At 34.8% G+C, this 18698-nt stretch overlaps 2 protein-coding genes across 2 annotated transcripts; both read right to left on the bottom strand.

The window, feature by feature from the left end:
• Positions 1–226: 226 nt before the first annotated feature.
• On the bottom strand, positions 227–16720 carry LOC132266410 (uncharacterized). The gene is made up of 20 exons (XM_059767273.1): positions 15475–16720; positions 15132–15338; positions 12247–12351; positions 11867–11932; positions 11604–11771; positions 10568–10642; positions 10326–10471; positions 8072–8207; positions 7913–7982; positions 7685–7815; positions 7507–7563; positions 5832–6005; positions 5596–5688; positions 3802–3887; positions 3648–3714; positions 3495–3561; positions 3275–3411; positions 870–961; positions 707–773; positions 227–505 (listed from the first exon to the last, which is right to left on the bottom strand). Exons 1-20 carry the CDS (start codon positions 16003–16005, stop codon positions 359–361), a joined length of 2622 nt encoding a protein of 873 aa, XP_059623256.1. The 5' UTR covers positions 16006–16720; the 3' UTR covers positions 227–358.
• On the bottom strand, positions 16079–16706 carry LOC132316269 (uncharacterized). The gene is made up of 2 exons (XM_059814776.1): positions 16146–16706; positions 16079–16093 (listed from the first exon to the last, which is right to left on the bottom strand). Exons 1-2 carry the CDS (start codon positions 16704–16706, stop codon positions 16079–16081), a joined length of 576 nt encoding a protein of 191 aa, XP_059670759.1.
• Positions 16721–18698: the final 1978 nt, after the last annotated feature.

Raw genomic sequence — 18698 nt, 5'->3', positions numbered from 1 at the left:
TTTAAACCCTAAAGTTATTGAACAGAATCTGCTTTTTTTTTTTTTAAGGGATGGTAACAGCATCTGCTTGTTATGCCTATGGAGGAGCCAAGTTTGCAATGAATGTACTGAGCTCAATATATTCACATTGAATTGTAATACACAATACACAGGTGGTGATGAGCATAAGAATACAATAGCTTTTTGCAAGCACAAATATTAGCTCTGGTGCTTTTACTCAAAACTGTTAGGGAAAAAAATGTATATATACAGTGGAAAAGAATAGGTGATGTACAATTTGCTTATAGTTTGTGTTGACTGAAAGATACACTCAGGGAAAGAATGGTGACAACTGATAAGAGGTTTCAAGGAACTAAGTTTATAGTATAGATTCAATCAGATTTTGGTGATGTAGAGGCAATGATGCCAAGGTTGAGGGCTGTAATTTCTGCTGAAATTGCTTCAGTAGTTTAATCATTCTGTAGATAGTCTGTGCCGTTGCTAAATTGTCACCTGCCCATAGAACCTAGGGAGGAGAGGAGAAAATCTCAGCAATGAATTGAAATATTAATGAATATGTAAGAACAATGGGATTTCATCTGACTGGATGTATATGCATTGCAGATAAACACTCATCACTAGTACAGAATGAGAAACCAGAAACTGAATTCTAAACCGCTTTACAATTAAGGTCAAGAAAACAAGAAACCATCGATAGAGAATTTACCTCTGAAAGCACTGCAATGATCTTAGGAAGATTAACATCTCCGGGACCAAAAATATTTTCCTCAGACCTGAAAAATAAACACAATAGAGCATACATTGAGATGGGAGATTTATAGATAATTCTTTGCATTATTTTTACTAATGGCTTAATAGACAGTCCTTACGTTTCGATCATTGAGCAGAGCTGATCATGCACAAGCTTGGCCTCATTTAAATTATTTCTTAATGGCAAGTGGCTTAGCCAAAAAGAGACAACCTGTCAAACAGATGATACGCAATCAAAATTCATGGAAGGGCACACAAAAGGTTGATATGCACGGCGTCATAGGACCAGCAAATTTTATGTATTTTGTGGGAGAAAACATGCATGAGTAGGAGAAAAATCATACAATAATAACAGAAGGTGATGGATTTAAAACGTAACTGAATAAATAACAGAAAATGATGGATCAAAAAAATATCTGTGGGAGCAACACAGTCTTGATTTACCGCATCGAAAAAACCCAGTATATGCCTTAACAAGCAACATTGTCTAGCAATAAAATGACAAGAAAACATTTTTTCTAAAAAAAAGAAAAAAAGAAAAGAAACTGGAGTATAAATTCTGTTCAGGCAGCAGTGGTATCTGACATTTCAATTTTGATTCCAAATCCCCCTTGCACCAATCATTGTTCGGGGCTGATGGAAACTATAAACTACTTGCTGCTATGATAAAACTTAATCCAAATAATAGCATTTTAAGATTAATACATATGGACCATCTTGTAGAGAATACTAGTTTCTATTCAATGAAATTTAAGATAGCTTCACTTGGAATTTTGAGATTAAATTTGTGATATGAATATAAGTAGAAAAATTAAAATGTTTTGCAAGGAAATTCAACTTCGAGTCTTTGATCCTACCTTGCTGAATATCATAACGCAATACTAAAAAATACTTACACGATTAAAACTCCATGAACATTATGCTCCTTGGTGTTCAATGCAATTGTGAACAGACGAAGAGTCAGCTCAGCTCAGCATCAACCATAAAATTCACATTATATTTCTCCATATATCCAGAACTGACAATAGTGATGCACAAGTATTTTCTGATTTGCACAAGCACAAGCATTTGATAAATTAGCCTTGGTAAAAAGGGAGCAAACCTAGTGCTCGAGGCTCCTGCCGTTGTGGGGTCTCGGGAGGGTCAGATGTATGCAGCCTTACCTTTGCATGCGGAGAGGCTGTTTTCGTGTTTCAATCCCTTGACCTCCAAGTCACAATGGGGCAGCCTTACCATTGAATACTTTTTTTTTTTTATGATTAAAGTCATACCTTTATAATTGAATTTCAACTAAAATGATTGGGATCCTAGGTCTAATTCCATTAAAGAAAATCTCGTGGATTCTTTCAAATTGTAGTTAATAATTATCAAAGTTTAGATTATGCACATCTTATTTGGTTGATCTACATTCAAGAGAATACAGGATTCACAATTAATATTACAAACTATAATATAACATTTGTTGAAGCACGCATAATCCTCTGAGAAAGCCATGCCGCATCATATCCATTCAGATACATGTACTTTTTAATACTGCATATTCATGTCAAACACTTCCTAGACGGCCCCATAACTTAAATGTAAGGTTTTATTTTTTATTTTTTATTTTTTTATTTTTATTTTTATTTTTTTCAAACATATAGCCAATGCTTTTAAAATAGTTGGGATGTAAGTCAAATAGGCCTTTGAATATTAAAATGTAACTTTTCCCGGTGTAAGAAAAGTGTAATGAGAATATACAATTGTTTAAGTCCAAAGTTTGCCCTAAAAGTTATTATTTTTAATTCATACTTAGATACACATAAATTTAAATATTATATTAATACAACGTATACATACATTTTCATTCTTAACCACATCCATATCCTATTCTTTTGATAATTTGGTCTTATCACCGAGTTTACAGCATGCCATGTCCATCTTATGTCCGTGTTCATGCTCCACGTACCAATTGAAGAAAATATTAGGGAAAATTGCCCTTAAAAGATACGAGGAAGCAATGGGTCCAGGACTTCAGGCACTAAGAGAGGACATGATTGTATGGATTTAACTAAAGATGTGACTATGTAAATCTAATAGAGGAGAAGGATTCACATAATTTACCCCATGCTATATGGATTAGCTTGGTAAAGACTGGAATAATTACCCCTCCTAGATGTTGTCAGGGCATTGTTAGATTCCCCACCATTCATGTAATTATCATCTATAATCTGCACAGATGTGTCTGCAGCCTCATGAGTGGATGAGAAAGACCTATTTCTCAGAGCAAACCCCCAGTTCTAGACCTAGGATAGGAGTAAACCTTCCCATACACACACTCAATACTTTTATCATTTGGGGAAGAAGAGTGAAAGAGCATCATGTTGAGTGAGAAGGAAGATTTATTTCCCTTGCTTATGAATAAAATATCTAACAGGATGAGCTACAAATAGAAGAAATTAGGAGTTCCAAAATAAATTTGTATCTTTGGTCAAGCACGAGTCTTCTTCACCATAACTAAGGGGAAAAGTAAAAATGGAAGTACCTCATATGAACCAATGCTGTCGCAATGGAGATGGCATATTTGTCCAAAAGCAGAAACAGCAACTTCATAGGTCATTATATTATCAGGTTGTAGGGCATTAGGATGCTCCATCACTGCTTTGAGATTAGAAAGAGCCTCTGCAAGACAATAAGAAGGTAAAGTTTATGAGCAGTATCTGCAAAGAATAACTAAAGTAACTAGTACTTAATCCTGAAACTACCATCAACATGAGGTTTAAAGACAGATCCACCAAATTCGGCACAAATACTGATTCCACGAGCAACTACCTGGAAATAATATATGTTTATCTTTAGTGATATGGACAAGAACTTAAAAATATGTACAACCACTGCAGGCCTGAGAAGAGTCAAACCTGTCGAACTTCTGGGTTCTCATCATTGCAAGCTTTATTTAGAAAAGGAAGACATGTCCCATAATACCTGCTCCCAAAAATCGTGTCAAGGAAAATTTAAGCAATGTATAGCAATCAGTGTTTCAGAAATGTAATTTGAAGTGAGTAGGTTTGCCTGAAAGCTTCTTCTCGGCATTGCTCTGCTACATCATAAAGAACCCGTAAAGCAATCGTTCTCTCTTTAAGTGTTCTATCATTACCCTGCATACCGAACATCAAGTAAGAAAAAGCAAACCAAGCTATTTGAAAGTAGAAATGTCTGCAAGATTTGAAAGAGAAAATCATTGCACGTATTCATAGTGATCAATGTTTTAGAATCAATTTTTATTTTTTTATTTATTTTTCAAAATTAATAAAATTAGTTTGCAAAGAAAACTTCAATTGCTTAGATTAAAGGATGCAAGTCACTGTAAGCTTTAGGAGAAAAATCAAAATTAAATAAATTATCAACATCAACAATGGTTGACAGCATCATCAGCATCATCATCATCTTTGCCTCAATCCCATATGAATGGGATCAGCCACATTAATTTTCTCCCTCTAAGCTTTTCTATTACATGCCATTTCACCTACTATATTTAACTTTTTAAAATCATTTTTAATAACCTCAACAATGGTTGACATCACCTTCCAAAAAAGAAAAGAAAAGAAAAGAAAAAAAAACAGAAAACAATGGTTGGTATCATGGACAAAATGCCTGTTCTGTCATTGCAATCTATCAAGATCCACAACTTTTGCTGAAGTATGATGTTCTTTTTACTTGTCCTTGCTATCTCAAATCATTTTGTTGTTATCTTCCATCCCTTTATTCTTTTTTATTCTTTTGTCCATTTATATCAGCATCAAGATTCTGACAAACATAATTTACAAACGTCAATTATATGCTGCCAACACATTGCTCTCTAAAGTCCAACTATGACAGAAAACTGACAAGAACATTGAACAATGAAGAGAACAAGAAATGATTTTTGGAAGGAAGACTTCAAGTTATATGTCCACATGACATCTGATTAATTAAAAAACAGTCATCATTGAAATAGATTAAGAACTTCACATTTTAGTAACATGCAAACCAAAGGAAAGTGTGCCTTATGCGTCTTTCTCAAAATATGGTGTTTGATATATAATTAATGTAAAAAAATAAAAACACTGAAACACAATCCATAGCAATGTGGATTATCTGACACAGCAGAAAAGCTATGACAAAGATACTTCATCAATGTTTTTTCTTTTTTACTTTTTACACCAATCCTTCAAAAGTAACTGAATACCAAGGCAATGCCCAAGTCAGTTTGTGAATTGTCCCAACTTTACCATCTAACACGAATTCAAGTACTCACCTAAGCTTACCCCACCAGATCAAGTACCACAAAGTATTAAAACAAAACACTACCAAGTAAAAAAAATAACACTTCGCTTCAGTTTTTCAGATCACATAATGCAGTAAAAAAAATAAAAAAGAAAAAAAAGGAAGAGAAAATACAGGAATGCCAATGATAAAAGAGGACAATATCACTAGAAAGGAGATGATAAAATAATAAGATACTGCCAAATTAGAAGAGGATTTAGTAATAATAACTTCCAAAAATATGATGGGCTAGAGCAATATCACCAGAAAGATCATTTCATGCCTTGCATGAACAAATTATGGTTAATCACTTATTACGATATTAAAGAATTGGCATCTCAAGGACATTTCAGAGAGACATTGCATGAGAAGAAATTGTATCTCCACTCTTTCATGCAACAATTCATTTGAATGAACATAGTCTTTGCTGAGCATCAGTTTTTAGTTTATTTTTTGTCCACGGCAACTGGAAGCATGGAATTACAGAAAATCAGGTCTCAGATGCAAGAAAGAGATAGCATAATTACTGTAGCTTACTAGTAGAGGACTTGAGTAACTCACCCACATGAGTTTTAGACATGGAAAAAGATTGTTAGAAAGAGTCAAGAATGAAGCTTTAGATGTTTTGATTAAAGTGCCCAAGCAATCTTCAATCTGAATCAAGATAAAAGTATACGACAAGAAACAAAAAAGTGTTCAAAGTTCTTATATAACCAATGGGATCCAATAAAGAAAATTCAATTGTACACCAAGAAGAGAATAGAAAACATATGCAAGAAAGTGAATAGAATACATACCATGTTAAAAGCTTTCTCTTCTTCTATAATTTCCTCTTCAAGCAACTCCAGTGCTGCATCTACATCCTCTTCTTTGACTCTTTCAGTTATCTTAAATGAGCAAGCTGTGAGAACCTCTATTATTACATCAGTGAAGTATGTAAGCTGGCTTTTTTCCAGAAGAGATCCAGAAATCTGTGAAAAGAGAACACCATTTTTGTAAGATAAGTGCATTGCTTTTGGTAAACGAATGCATCACACATGAAGTAAAACAAGCTCAAAAAGAAAATTCAAATACTATATGCAGCTAATAAAGAAAAAAGGAGGAGGCAGGGGTAGTAAGGAAGAGCAAATAAACAAACAGAAGACAGATAAAAGTGAATGGTTGCTTTCGTCCCTGTATTATTATAGGGGACACCAGCCAAAAGCTTTGTAGTGCAGTGCTGAAGTATTAGCCTGATATTTCAGAAAAATGATGCAGATAGGAATTCTATTCTTGTTGGAAGATGTTATGTTGGAGAGTATCATGATAGGAGTGATTAAAGCCCTTAAATCACTCCTTGATAGAATATTGATACGAGGGAATCATGAGAGTGATTTTAGGAATCTTTCCTATATCATAAGTATCAAATGTTTGTATTCTTTCACCTATAAATAGAGGTGATCATTGTTTGCAAAAACTAAGAGAGAATATTATAAAAGTGATGTAGCCCTTTGGGACGTGGATGTAGGCCCTACTGGCTGAACCACGTAATTTCTTTGTGTTCTTCTTTGTTTCATTTCTCTCTTCACTTATATTTTATTATTTACAATAGTTCGTATTCCTTGTCAATTCTCAACTTAACTTAACAAAGCCTTTTTTCCAACTATTAGGGGTTGGCCACATGAGTTTGTTTCACCATTCCTCTCTATCTAAGGCCATAATCCCGGTTAAATCACATGCTATCATAATCTTCCCTTTCTTCTCGCGTTACCCTAAAAAAGGACCTGGTCACTTCTCCTAACCTGATACTGGGCATTACTGCACATGGTCAACCCGTCTTAATCTATTTTCTCTTATACTATCTCCTATACTTGTTACTTCAACCATTTCACAAATATGTTCATTTCTAATTTTATCCTTTCTTCACTTGCCACACATCCATCTCATCACACGCATTTTTGCTGAACTCTAATTCCTTGTGAATTCAAATGACAAATGCAAAATGATGAAGAGGATACTGGTAGAGATTCGCTAGACCTTTTCTTGTTTTACGGCCAGAAATTCGTTAAAAGTATTAAGACAAATAAACAAGCTGGTGTAAAAATAACATTTGGCTTTAATCAATATTCCTTACTATATCTAAACAAATAAGAATTGGCTTTGATTTAAATAGGAAAACCAAATATACTTGCCAAAAATAAAAAAGGAAAACTAATATTCCTAGCCATAACTTGAGACTCAAGATTCACAAATATCCTAGTCAATTTCATATTCAGAATAAAGGTCATAAGCTTCTCAATATTTGGTTAGCATCACCAAGTAATTGATACGCAAGAGAAGATGGATAGCAACTCTAATGCACGTCAAACATATAAATTCATAAAAAGAGACCAAGAACATGTCTTTTATTTATTCATTAATTAAATTTTTACAAGGTATGAAAAGAAGGTTCTATACAGGTATTCATATTTTGAGGTTCAAAAGATGACAAACCTGCATGCATTTATTCAATGAGTCCAAAATTCTTGTGCGAATTTTTGTCCTGGATTCCTACAAGTCAATTGTAGTTCAGAGCACTTCATTATAGAGACAAGAAGCATTTATTCATTAATGAAAAAATCAAGCCAGATATTTAGTGATAATTGTCAATAGCCATTGATGACAGGATTACCTCATGTAGAGCTTCAACTAGAGCTTGTATGATGGTGCGAGATAATATTTTGATAGGGGATTCTTTAAACCCTGGAAGATAAAGCCCCCTGTTCATAGCGGCTATGACTGAATGCAAGATCAGTGGCATGGCTAAATAACAAAGAATAAATAAATCACATTAATAAAACAGGAAAAGCTCAAATATTTTGACAAGTAGTTTAGAAATTACTACGTGTCACTCTATTACCTGAAACAGCAGCTGTTCTAACTTTGTCATGGAAACTAAATTTGAGAAGTGGAACTAAAGTTTTTGCAACCTGCACCAGATGTGAGTTAAACTAGATTAGTTGAAGTTCAGCCCAAAGGCCCTTAACAGGAAAATTCACAAATAATGCATCAAATTGACCTCATCAATCCACAAATGTAATGCTCCTTTCAACTCAGCAGCATAGCAACAGAGCACATTACAAGCCAATGCCTTCTCCTCTAGGACATTAATATTGATTCCAAACCCTCCACTCCCAAAAGCCACTTCCTCCATACTGCAACAAGTAAAATCCCTTGCCAAAAGCCAAGAAGTTTTGAGCAATAAATCAAGCAGAGGTATTATTAGCTTAATCTAAACTTGCTTTTTTCACTACACTGCTAATTGCCATTAATCATGAAATTTTGATTTTCATTGAATAATTGAAACCAATATATGATAGGAAAGAAAAAATGAAAGATGGCCTGGAAATCAATTAGACTTGCCTCATCTAAGCTATTTAAATTCAGCTAAAGAATTATGTTTGAGCATCAGAAGTCTTTATTTAGGTCCTCTGTCTTTTCTTTTCTTTTTTAAATTTAATTCTTAACAATTATATAAATGTCTATTCAGTGCCCCTTTCCCTTCCCCATCTACTACAAATGTAAGACTCATACAAAATCACAAATGCCACCCTATTTTTCAAATTTTCTGACTTGCTCCTATGGAACCAAGTTCAGAAAGGTTAAAAAGTAACAATTCATTAGATCCTTATTTTTCTTGGCATGACAAAGATATCCCAAAAGACGCACAATATCTTAATCAGATATCATAGATTGCAAAGGGCACATAAGAACCTTTGGTAAAATATTTTTACTTCAAACGTCCAACTCCATTACAATGAGCAACATTGATCCAATTCTCCTTAATTGGACAAGATTGGACAAGCAATACCAAGGTACTAATTGTATTGTCCATAAAAAATGCATCCTACTAATCTTTAAAATGAACCGCATCGATGCAATATTTTGGAAAAATTGCATTTTATTATGCTAGTTGGGTTTCCTTAAACAGAAGCAAGATAAGTTATACAAGAATGACCTCCCCATAAGAGCTCTTTAGAATGAAAGCAAACAGATTGCCTTGAATAGAACATTTACTCATTTTACTCACTGGCAAACAACCCTCTCCAATGTAATGTCTCCCCCATATCATTAGGCTAACCTTGAATTTCTCCTTTGTTTTTATACCAAGATGCCATCGGGCATTTCCCCCAAGATCATTGCAGTTTCGAATCATCATCTCATTGGACAACTTGTCAACCAACAAAGCTATTTCTGCCATGCAATTCCACACATCACAGTAAACATAAGAACCAAATTACAAGTACAACAATCCCTATTCTAAAGCTCCAAGGCTACAATTGGTAGCAGTTCTGGAAACAGTCACTCATATTTTCCTCAATATATTTTTCTTAGTATCAGGACTCTCCACGAAAGTTCTACGTTGTTGGTTTCTTCCTACTACATTTTGCCAAAGAGGATCCTCTCATCTCATAATTCTGGGCATGGGTATCAGGGATATTTCCTCATCTGTAGTTTCTGCATCTTTCATGATACACTTCACAATAAGAAAATTAACAGTTTAATGTAAGACAAGCATGGAATTCTATTTATCAAACCAGGAGAGAGAACTTTTGCATCACCGAAAGAGATTGGCTAAATACAAATATGAGTATTGACTGTTTTATGAAATCAAGCAACCCGTCACTTGAGTTGAACTTGCATAAAATGTAATCCCGATCAAGCGGTGCAATGAGGCCACATTCACAAGGCTACACTTTTGAGAGGAAACAACCCATCACTTGAGTTAAACTTGTATAAAACTAAAAAAACACCATCAAACAGTGCATGTAATAAGGTCACATTGACAAGGCCACCACTTTGAGAGCAGGCACAACAAGGTTTGTTGTGAGAAGGAAGGTAAGGCTTACCAGTGCACCTGTTGTGAACTTAAATTCATAAAAACAGGATCGCATTAATGATTTTTATCTGTAAAAATACCACATCACAAAAATGGAAGTAGGTATATATTTAACAGTACAGGTGCAAGTGTGTAACTTGTGGAACTCTCATGGTAAGTAGAATGTCTTTTCATACTGTTTCAAATGAATTATATCTTCCTTTGTACCAAATTGGTAATAAAGGATCTCACAGAAATGATGAAAGTATGTTAATTTTCTAGCCAATAACAAGCGGGTTTCTTGGAATGGTGCTCAATTGAAACTCTAGACTTGGTAAACATGACTTGAATCATCTCAAAATTGGTTCCATTTATGTACGAACAATATATTAAGATTTGACTAACTTCATGCATAAAAAAGGACAATGAATGAACTTCTTAAGCAAAGGCCAACCTTTCATCATCTGATTCATCATTATTATCAGGATTGGTAATAAGTCTATAACACTTGAGTTGAGCAGATTGAAGCAAATGAGGCATGGAAACACTCAGATAAGGAAGAAACTCCTGCCCTAAGCATTTGCAGAGTCTGCTCCATGCCTGTAACAAATTAAGCATTCATTACATAAAAGAAGGCACTCAATAAAGACTGTTTAGTACATGTCACTGTAGAAAAACTCAAAGACTACAACTTACTTGTAACAAATGAATTCTCATTGGATCACCAGGCTCTGAATCATGTTTTTGTAAGAAGATAAGCATGTTCACAACCTTCCAAGACATAGCAAACAATAAGGTTATCGCTCTGAGATAGTCAGACAAAATATTTTATGTGGCATCTAAGAACGCTCAGAGCATATATCTGAATTAGGTTGACATGAAGAAAGCAGATACATCAAAATAGTCAGAAAGACTCTAAATCAAGTTTGAACTAGTCAATCTTTTGAATTAACAATTGATAATTATGATGCAATTATTTAATATCTTAGAGATAGTTTTAACAGCTTGTTTTCAAAACATTACAATCTTCATCAAAATGCACTTAGACTTCATTGGAAAAATATCTTTTGGTTGATATCATCATAAGACATGGATTTGTAAGAAGTTTGGGACACATTCATGATATAAGCATGCTCAGCAGAACAACAAGCCACATATAATAATACGAAAAATTAGGAGGCAGGTTTGAGGTAGTGATGAAATACCCAAATGACTATGTTTGAGGATTTAAATATTAAAGTTAAACTCTCTCTAATAGCTTAAGCTTTTGGAGAAGATGTTTGCTAACATGGTATCAGAGCAGGCAAGGTCTTTAGTTCAACCTCACCGTCACCCTCAAAATTGAAATTGAACAAGTGTTGGACCAAAAGAAGGTCACACGTGAGTGGGTGTATTCGAGGATTTAGACATTAAAGTTACACATAATAGAAATTTAACAGAAACATATCCTAAATAGTGTGGAATAGCACTAAAAAATTCTTATAGCCAACTGCATATAACTGGTGTATGGCTTTCTTGAATTAAGTTATGTTTTGTCTACTTCTAATCTTTATTGTTTCTTATGGTTTTATTAAGGCATTGTATCTCAACTCAATCAATCTCAGTTGACAAGGGTCTGTCGTAAAATTTAGATTATATAAGAGCATAGAGGACTAAACCAAACAATTTATACAAAATTTCCAATGCCCAACAATACACTGGAAGCACACAGAATTACTAAACAATCCATCACCTCTTCAGCATCGCTGCCGAACATTTCCTTTCCAACAGCCATTCCAATCATAGTAACACACTCCACGGATTTGGCAACAAGTATGTGATCATTAGGTATGTCTAACCCACTTTCCCATATAACTTTCAGGTAAGGCATGACATTACTATAGTACTCCCGAAAATACTCCTACAAATAAATATAACAAAAGTCAGAGAGGCATTCTACAGCATAATTCCACAAAATATCTTAGAATAATTTATAGAACAAATTACATTACACACCATCGATGAATTAGCTATCGAGGCTATAGTTGTTAAAGCCCCATCCTTCAACATCCGCTTTTCTTTCTGGATTGAGAAGATACAAGATATATACATGTATTCATATATATATATATATTATAGTCAAAAGAAATTAGAAATGAAATATAAAATCACATATATGCCCAATGCTTGCAGAGAAATATGTATACTTGCATGTATGAATAAATGTGTACATCTTGTGTCCCCATCTAGGATATCAGAGGAAGATAAAATTAACTTCTAAAAACAAATGAAGATGGATACACACATACTCATTTAAATAAACACACATATGTCAACAATCATTTGTGAGTGCATCATGTGTTCAAATGATGTTATTTATTCAGGCAACAGAATACCTGTAGGAGATCAAGCAATTTCCTTAAGATTCCCTTCAGGTAAGGTTTCAAGATATTTGAAGTGCAACTCTGGCTGAATAATAGCATTGTTGAAGCAGCATGTGCCTATAGAAATACAGTTGACTCGATAATTGAGGCAGATTTATTGGGCTTTTCATTATGATTTTCAACAAATACAGATATCAAAATTAAACATGAAGGATGTGCAGATTGAAGAAGAGAAGTAACTTAAAAGATCACCACTCTGTAAAACCATATGCCAAATGACCAATAACTTCAACATGAATTAGGGATGCAACTCTGAAAATTGTCAAAAATTTATTAATTTTTATACAACAGAATTTGCAAAAAGTAGGATCATTGAAAATTGTGGATCATTTTTCATTCATGAAGCTTAAGAGAAGAGAATTACTATACATACCATATTTTTCAATTAGAAGTCAAAAAAAAAAAAAAAAAATGTCAAGTATTATCACTACTTTTTGAGGAAACATGAACTGTGGCAGATTTTTCCAATTTATTGACTCACAAACATGATCTTGACATCTCGAATCAACCATTGATCAATTGCCTAGCGTCTTCTATATATCAGAAAATAATTGAGCCTTGTGGAACCGATTTCCTGTTACATCTACATACCGAACACAAGCACATATACTTCATTGGCATGTGTCCCTTGTTTACCGGATATGAATACATGATATTCTATGAATTCTGCTTATGCTTGCCTCTTTTTTTTTCTTTCTTTTTTCCAGTAAGTAAATGCTTACCTCTTGTATCACGGTTTTACGTATATATGATATGTGTGTGCGCGTGTGTGAAAATAGAGTGTACATATAAGATAATATGTGAAAATGTTCTATATATAGAGAGAGAGATTTGGAGAGGCAATTTTGAGCGACACTGTTTAATAATCAGAATGAAATTCAATAATTGGCCACATGATTCAAAATTTTCTAACAGGAGACTACATGGTTGATCAATAAATAAAAACCTTTTAGGACGTCAAATTGATAATCAAGTTGAACTCTACAGAGTAAGACTTACTATGCATTCTTGCATCAAAACCTATTATATATGAACCAAGGAGGGTCCTGCATTATCTACGGAACTTCTTTTGTAGTATGCATTCACTCAATGTCGCACACTATGGCCGTATGGTCTTGGATCTTGCGAAAACCTCTAGAGAATCAATTCAATTCCAAACCAAATGAGTTATGACCATCACCACACCCAAAGAGATGAATGTGGTCATCTGCAGCTATTTACACCTTAAGAAATGCAAAGGCCACCAAATGGCAAATGTTACACAAGCGCAAGTTCAAAATTTAAAATTGGTTATTTAAATAGAGAAAGTGAATAAAATATGAGAACTGAACATAATGCTAAATGTAGTAAAGAAATAACATGTTCATAAAATGAACATAAATACATGATATCAAGATGGATGTATAGGAGGACAAGAACAGATACAATTAGAAATAAACGGATTCTGGAACTAGTACCAGCTAGAAATAAATTTAGAGAAAATTAACTAAGACAACTTAGCCTGCAGCATTGAGGAAGTGTAATTGGTCCATATTGAAGGTATGCTAGGGGACAGGGAAAACCAAAATGGACATAAGTTGAGATACTAAAAGAAGATGTTTTAGCCTGCAGTTTAGCAAAGCAACTGCCCTAAAAAGAACTGAATCACAGACCAGGATCTATGCAACCAACCTTAAATAATTTAGACAAGATCTGGTTGAATTGAGTTAAGTATTAAAGAAACTAGAGAATACTTTCACTCCTCAAGTGACTTGTTTTCTTCCTCTAAACCTAAGAGTGTCCTCTTTCATGGGTCTTCTAGAAAATGCTTTTCTCGTGGACTTTACTAACATCCGCTATATATATATATATATATATATATATATATTATAAAGAATCCACTAAATTCCTTGTGATTACATAAGAAATAAGGTAATACTGTTACTATGCTCCCCCGATGAGCTTAAGAATTACAAATAGATTAATATGTTCCCCTGCACATGCTGTAAACCCAATCTATATAATAAATCTAGCTAGGAAAAATGTATTATTATATTAAAAACAAAATCTCTTGTTAAACACAACTACTTGTTCCTGATCATTAAATAATATTTATCGCATCTAGAAGTAGTGATTCAGTTCGACATCTCAAGTTCAACCACAGAAGGCCCCTTAAGGAGAATTATCAAAGTACAAGATCGTGACCATCACAATTCAGTTTTCAAGTCAGTCAATGATGATGTGATGATGCTTCAATATGCTTGTCTCAAGGAAACAGACTATCACAATAGAGATGCATTTATTTACATTCATCCTAGTTTCTTCCCTAAGAAACTAAAGAGAAAAAAATCATCAAAATGAAGTGAGCATCCTATATGATCACAAGCTGAAGGATGAACATCATGGAGCAAAATAGCATACATAATTTAAATACAGATAGTGGCAGAGACACCAGCTGCCCCACTAAATTCTTTTTAGTTATTTACATATATATTACAATAAGTTTAATGCTGCCCCTCAAATTGTTTTTGGTCCCCTTCAAAAGGCACGTGATATTTACATTCCTTTTTTTTTTTTACAAATGAAATGACAAAAATATCCTTCAAAAGTGGAGCATGATAGTATTTTCTGAAAGAAAATGAAATGTGTGCACAATTGCTTCATTTCATTTTATAGAAAGGAAAAAAAAAAAAAAAAAAGAGAAACAAATTCCCTCTTCTTTATTTTAATTAATTTTATTGAACTTATTGTTGTTCAAAATCGGTCCACAATAAAATAAATTCTTGACACTATTGTGGAAAATGACTTTTAATTGATTATCATTTCAAATACCGTATGACTCATATAAACCTAAATACCTGTACTCTGGGATTCTGAAAATCATCCATGGCTGCTATTAGTGCAGGGATCAACCGTTGATGAAACTTCTCTTGCAACTGGGGGCCTAAATGGTTAGACAAATGCCCAATTGCATTGATAGCCGCCCAACGCACACGAGGGTGAGAGTCTTGGAAGAGAAGCAAAACTTTTTCCACAAACAGGCTCAAACTATTTTGTTTTATTACCTACACCAGTATTTGAAAACCCCAAATCATCATGAATTAGCTATACTTATTTGAGTTTGTACACACACACACACACACATTGCTGATTACAGGTAGAATAACATAATTCACTATACAGTTAAAACAGCTCTCATACCTTTGAGCATCCTTCTGCAATTAGGCCGAGGGCAGTTACCCCTGCATGGCGCTTTGTCCATTCTGAATCATCCAAGAATGATGGGAACAAGTCTGGGAAATTGGATGAAATTGCATTACCACGCAATGCGACAGCGAATCTACCTAAGCACCCCATTCCATAGCAGTACATGTCTGTTTCCCCTGCATTCTTGTCATCACTGCTTGCTTCGCTCCATGACGGGTCATCCTCAATAAACAATAGCATGTTCATGAAGAGACCAAGCAACTTATTTATACTCTGAGGCAAATTTTGAATCATAAGGCATCCTTGCTCTCTATCTTCCGCGACCGTGATTATGAATTCAACGGCAAGATGCCTTGTCTTCTCTTCAAAGACCTGATCTTGCTCAGCAACCAAGATCATAAAATCAACCAAAGTCTCAATTCGCTGCCTCAAGAAACCCGTTTTCGTCCCTGCCAGCTCAATCATTTCCTCAAGCACCTTCTGTGCATACATCTCATCTACCTTTTCTAACACAATCTCGGACATAGTTCTGAACACACAGTCCAAAAGGTCCTGAAACTTTTCATGGTTTGACGTATTGGAAAATGTAGAACCAATTTCACCGAAGCCTTGACTGCCCCAACTCCCAAAGGCAAATCCTCCAAAGACTGTTCCATAAAACTCACAAATGCAGCATGTATAGTATCCACATGAGGACTGAATATTTCAGCATAATGTGGTATCAATTCAATGAACAACAAAAGCCCCAATTCGCGAACATGAGATAAACCAGACGATAGAGATGTGAGCATAAACGATTGAAGCTCGGGCCATTCAAATCTCGGTAAAAGGTTCTTCGCGATATCAGAGACCAAATTACACAGATTCTTGGAAACTTCCGGTGAAGTTTCAGTTTCGAGACATTCAATGCAGATTGATTTCAAAGTGTCTTGGATCTGAGACTGGATTTGAGGCCAACGGAAGCGAGTGAGAAGTTGGCGGAGTAGGAGAGCCGACATGGTCCGAGTCTCTGGCATAGTGCTGCCCCTGAGGAGGTAAGCGAGTCCTATAGAGAGAGAGTACGGGTACTCTCTCTTGCAGCAGTTGTAGACCGATTCGGCGTTGGAGCGAACGGTGTTGTCAGAGGAGGAGAGGTCGTATAGGAGATTTATCAGATGTACTGGTTCATCGCCAACGAGTTTCTTGGCTTGCATTTCTAGGGTTTCAAAATGTTGCATCGACGCCATGAGAGGAAAACAGTTTTAGGTCTTCAAAAATATTGTAAAACTTGAACGCCTATGGCTCTGTCTGTTACAGAGAGATTTATTTATATATGTGTATACAGAGAAAGTGTGTGTGCGCGCGCTCGGGAGTGCGTATTTTCTTGCTAGAGTGTCTTGACTCTTGAACAATGATGGTTCTTGCTACAGAGCTAGAGACGCCTGAAATGGTTTTATGTGTGTGTATAGAGAGAGAGAGAGAGAGAGAGGAGAGGGAGAGAGAGCGGGGATAGTCGTTGCTAGGGGAGGATTGAATCGGAGTTTTGGCGGGTGTTAAGACTTAAGGGTACTACAGTACTATATAAGGTGTACTGTAGCGCAGGTGATTTCCATAGTAAAGGTGGAGATGGACGGTGGTGATTGAATACGAATATGATAACGGGTCTGGAGATTTAGCCACGTCAACCTTCCCCTCCCTCAAAGAAAAGCCGGTTGGATTGGAGAAAACTTGGTTGCCCCTGAATGCACCGTGCAGCGGGCGCAACCATACCCCTAAAGTATTTTATAATTTTTCAAAAAGACGAGAGTTTCAAGATCCGTTAGTGAGCAATGTTCAAAATATGTGAATATTGACTTTTTATTAATTATGTGACAAATATTATTACTACATGTGGAGGTGAATCATATATATATATATTTTTAACTTCGCAATGTTTAGTGACTTAGTTAGTGGGGGATAGGAGAAGGGGATTGAAGGCCGTTGGATGGGGATACTTAATGCCTTATCTTTTTATCATTCGGACAACAGTGTTATACTTATTGCATAACCTAACTACTCCGAAAGCCGACTACTCAATTGTTGTGATGGATCCACCAATGGACTACCGATTACTCATCGGTTGTGATGGGACCCACCATAGCTTGTTAGTAGTGTTGTCGCTAGTTGTTACAAAGAGGACAACCTAAGCGCCCCGCATGGATGAGTCTGGGTGTGCTACCTCAGATAGGCAAGGTGACTTAACCGTAATAAGAGCGAGTTTGTATGGAAAAAAACGTTACAGAGAAGACTTGTCCACGTCAAATCCAAGCTTGAGCTTTTGGGCACTATTCGTAGTTTATGTTTTACAGTCTAAGGTTGAAAAACTACTCTAAAAAGTTTGAACCTTGCAGATTGTAAAATCTTTTTAGAGTAATTAATATTCTTACACTGGTGGCACATGCCACCACTGGGCCCATGCTGGCCCATTAGTTTTAATTACAAATTGGCCTTATGAGTTATGAAAGTTTTCAAAATGCTTCCTCTAAAATAATTTTTTTCTAGAAAACTCTTTGCCCCTGGTCATTAATTTTTATTACACATGGGCCAATAATTTATTAAAAAGTGAAAAATGACCCCTGAAATAATTATTTACACCTGGGCCAATTAAATTTTATTACAAATAGGCTTGTAATTTATAAAATTTTACAAAATGCCCACTAAAATAATTATTTTTCTAAAAATCTCTTTAGTTTTTCCTTTCTTTTCATTCTTACTCCTCTTCTTCTTCTTCTTCTTCTTCTTTTTTATATTCTCTTCAAAAAAAAAATTTGCATTCCTTTATTCAAACTATATTTTTTCCCTTCAAAGTTTGCAAAATAAATTTGTTGCTAAAAGGACTCTTAAGGTCGGTTATTTATGTTGCCATCTTTTTTCTTCTTTTTTTTTAAATAATTGTTTTTCAAATTATTAAATGCTATTATTCCATCATCATTACAGTTCTATTTTTCGACTTATTGTCTTGCAACACTATTAGCTTGAAAAAATATATAATTTATCCTATTTAATACGGCGCCCCCCTTGAAACGAATTCCTGGCTGCGCCCCTGTACACAGTACCAAAGTCTTGTGTTGTGAGTTTTGATTTCGAATCTTTTTTCTTTTCGTTTCTCTTTTTCTGTTTTTTTATACTATTATTGAGATATGCTTTTGAGGATCTTATTTTGATCTGGACATTAGTTCTGTTGTATTATATTTTTCACC

This window comes from Cornus florida, unplaced genomic scaffold (genome assembly GCF_030987335.1).
Source record: "Cornus florida cultivar Cherokee Brave unplaced genomic scaffold, ASM3098733v1 CherokeeBrave_3.0.0_Hap2_Chr07, whole genome shotgun sequence".
Classification (NCBI taxonomy): domain Eukaryota; kingdom Viridiplantae; phylum Streptophyta; class Magnoliopsida; order Cornales; family Cornaceae; genus Cornus; species Cornus florida.
This window is presented reverse-complemented; position numbering and strand designations above follow the sequence as displayed.

Bases quoted from the DNA above. Each gene is read 5' to 3' on its own strand.
- LOC132266410 (XM_059767273.1), bottom strand. From the start codon at position 16,005: ATGTCCGAGATTGTGTTAGAAAAGGTAGATGAGATGTATGCACAGAAG. The intron at 3,715-3,801 runs GCAAACCTACTC...TTTTGGGAGCAG, and splicing joins TGCCGAGAAGAAGCTTTCAG to GTATTATGGGACATGTCTTC. The intron at 3,562-3,647 runs GTTTGACTCTTC...TATTATTTCCAG, and splicing joins AGAACCCAGAAGTTCGACAG to GTAGTTGCTCGTGGAATCAG.
- LOC132316269 (XM_059814776.1), bottom strand. From the start codon at position 16,706: ATGGCGTCGATGCAACATTTTGAAACCCTAGAAATGCAAGCCAAGAAA.